The sequence below is a fragment of the Mus caroli genome, unplaced genomic scaffold (assembly GCF_978045245.1).
Source record: "Mus caroli unplaced genomic scaffold, Mus_caroli_1 scaffold_13, whole genome shotgun sequence".
Lineage (NCBI taxonomy): Eukaryota > Metazoa > Chordata > Mammalia > Rodentia > Muridae > Mus > Mus caroli.
Genome location: NW_028227268.1, coordinates 22260001 through 22263349, shown reverse-complemented (window position 1 = coordinate 22263349; position 3349 = coordinate 22260001). Strand labels below are relative to the sequence as shown.

The window sequence follows — 3349 nt, the reverse complement described above, 5'->3', positions numbered from 1 at the left end:
GAAAAAAAGTGACATAAAATAACAAGAGATAAAAATAGAGCTGAGGTGAGCGAGGCGGAGAGTACTATACCAAGGCCAAGTGTGGTAAGAGTGTGCTGTGCACAGATAGGAAGATGTCACAATCAACCATAGACTTTTGTACAATTAGCATATGCTAATATATGCTAATAAAAATTAATCTTTTTATACTTCAGAAGCAGCAGAGATGAGCTTTTTAATCAGAATGCATCTTGTAGCAGAGAAATTAAATATCTAAGAATAAATCTAGTCAACTACTTATATCGACCCATTTAGAAGAACTGATTATTTTTATTAGTGTGTTCAGGGGTACAGAGGGTTCAGTAACCTGAAATTTGTTTTTTTTTTCTTTTGCTCAAAACTACCCCAAATCATTCAATTACAGTGTTACTTATTTATCTTTTTAAAAGACTTTATTGTCGGGCAGTGATGGCGCACGTCTTTAATTCCAGCACTTGGGAGGCAGAGGCAGGTGGATTTTTTAGTTCGAGGCCAGCCTGGTCTACAGAGTAAGTTCCAGGACAGCCAGGACTACACGGAGAAACCCTGTCTCCAAAAACCAAAAAATAAAAAAATAATAAATAAATAAAATAAAGACTTCATTTATTTTATATATGTGAGTACACTGTCACTGTCTTCTGACACACCAGAAGAGGGCATCGAATCCCATTACAGATGTGTCCCATCCAGCAGGACCCAGTTATTCGTGGGTGCGAGGGGGACCGCAAACCGGGAAAGAAGAGCAGAGACCAAGGAGGATTCCTGTCAAGGTCTCAGTTTATTAGGCTGAAATGCCAGGTTATAAGCACACAGCAAGGGGAAATAGGGAGGGGCTGGGGGGGGGAAATTAACAAAGAACAAAGAAGTGGGCATCTGGGGACATGAAGGCCGAATTCTGACTGCAGGTGGGAGGAGTCTTATCTCCAGAATGTAGATTCCTCCTTAACAGTCCTGGGTGTCAGGCTGGGCTCAGCACATATCTCATGTCCTTAGAAGTCTTGGGAGTCAGGAAGAGATAAGGAAGAGGGGACTATCATTCAATCTTTTAGGGTCTTTGGTGCCAGCAAGAGATAGGGAGGAGGAGGCGACCGGCTCCTTAACACAAGGCCATTTGGCTTATTAGGGTGGGAAGCTGTGAAAGGCTTGCTTTCTCACGGGATGGTCTCCATCACAGATGGTTGTGAGCCATCATGCAGTTGCTGAGAATTGAACTCAGGACCTCTGGAAGAGCAGTCAGTGCTCTTAACCGCTGAGCCATCTCTCCAGGCCACAGTGTTATTTAATATGTAAATTCTATTGCTTATGTGAAGGATGATTAGAAATACACAGAGAAATAAATATTTCACAAAACAATCTTGTAACTAATTATTCATATAGTTACACATGCAAGGAAAACATTCAAATCTACCTGTCCAAAGTAGCACATAAGGCTTCTATCATGTCATTAATTTTAATTGACCCAAGCTGCAAACAAGCTGCATCTTTTTTTTTCTTTTTGGTAGAAGAAAAATCCACACATAGATTGTGTTGAATCTATCCTGGGGGCAGATTACAGGCCAATGAAAAAGAGAAAGAACAGGTCATCACAGTGAAGGGTTGCACAAGCATAAGCTGAATAGAGAAATCAATTATAACTTTTATTTGCAAAGACGCCAAAGGTGGCTTCACTGGCCATAAGTAAACTTGATACAGAATGATCATCTCTCCTTGAGAAATAGTGAGAGGGTGTTGTTTGTAAAAATTAGATAAATTTGTACTTCTTACCTGATTAGTAATAAAACTGGCATGTTTATTTTGTCATATCCTTTCCACCATAACATAGTTTGTCCCTTTCAATATGTACAGTAGATCTTCCAAATGTTTTAAATACATTTGCCGCCGCAAACAAGTTAGGAACCATTTCAACTTATTTTTAACCCATCTTTGCACAGAAAGAAAAGCAACTGAGAAGGAGAATAGAGAAAGGATAGCAAAATGAGATAGTAATACAGAAGGACAGTCAAGCAAGCAGACAGAAGGATGAAGATAAAAAGATCAGGAAAGAACAGTGAACTCCTGCATGCTTTAGTATCTTCTCATTCTGACATGTTACCATGTCCACATCACTCCTCTAAGTCTACCCTGATACGGAGCATATGATGCCAGATATCTTCCTCCTAGGTAACTTTGATACACATAGGTGGAAGAGATGATAAACAGATCCCTGGGCTAATCTGAAGTGAGGATTTGTGGAAAAGGACAGAGAGCCAGCCTGGTTGTCACAGTGAATGTAGCACTATCATTCAGAGATACCTCATAAGCTAAGTACAGATAAAAGATTGATAAACAGATACTCTGACTCTCCCAAGATTTCAAGGCCTACCACATGATCAGATGATGACCAAGGATACCTCGAGAATGCTAGTGCAATACCCTTGCCCCTGTTGAAAGAGTTCCCATGATTTACTCTGGAATCAGAATCAACTTTCAAATGATGCATAACATTGAGAAACACTTCCTTATGAAACACAAACTGAATATGGAAAATGGTGTAAACAACATCAAGGAAAAGTCCTGCTGATTGGTCCAAACCTTGGAGGTCTGGCATATAAAATGGCCAGAATGCAAGAACTCATCATATTGTAGGAAACTCACCTGTTAACAGGAACCTCCAACCATCCTGACACCATGACCAACTCTTGCTGCTCCCCTTGCAGTCAGCTTGGTTGCTGCAGGACTACCTGCTGCAGACCAACCTATGTGACCAGTTGCAGTCCATCTCGATATCAGCCCAGCTGCTGTGAAACCACCTGCTGTAGGACCACCTGCTGTAAGCCAACCAGTATAAACAGCTGCTGCCAGCCCAGCATGTGTGAAACCACCTGCTATAAGCCAATCTGTGTAACTAGCTGCTGCAGCCCACCCTGTTGCCAGCCCAGCTGCTGTGAAACCACCTGCTATAGGACCACCTGCTATAAGCCAACCTGTGCAACAAATTGCTGCCAGCCCAGTTGCTGTGAAACCACCTGCTGCAAACCAGCCTGTGTGACCAGCTGCTGTAGCCCATCCTGCTGTCAGCCCAGCAGCTGTGAAACCACCTGCTACAGGACCACCTGCTGCTGTAAGCCAACCTGTGTGACCAGCTGCTGCCAGCCCAACTGCTGTGAAACCACCTGCTGCAAACCAACCTGTGTGACCAGCTGCTGCCAGCCCAGCTGCTGTGAAACCATCTGCTGCAAACCAACCTGTGTGGCCAGTTGCTGCAGCCCACCCTGTTGTCAGCCCAGCTGCTGTGAAACCACCTGCTATAGGACCACCTGCTGTAAACCAACCTGTGTGATCAGCTGCTGCC

At 43.2% G+C, this 3349-nt stretch overlaps 1 protein-coding gene across 1 annotated transcript in view; it reads left to right on the top strand.

The window, feature by feature from the left end:
- The first annotated feature begins 2685 nt into the window (after nt 1–2685).
- LOC110304561 (uncharacterized) overlaps nt 2686–3349 on the top strand; it is a 939-nt gene continuing 275 nt past the window's right edge. The window contains exon 1 of the mRNA XM_021175959.1: nt 2686–3349. This exon is cut by the window's right edge and continues 275 nt beyond it. Coding sequence (XP_021031618.1) covers nt 2686–3349 — 664 coding nt within the window.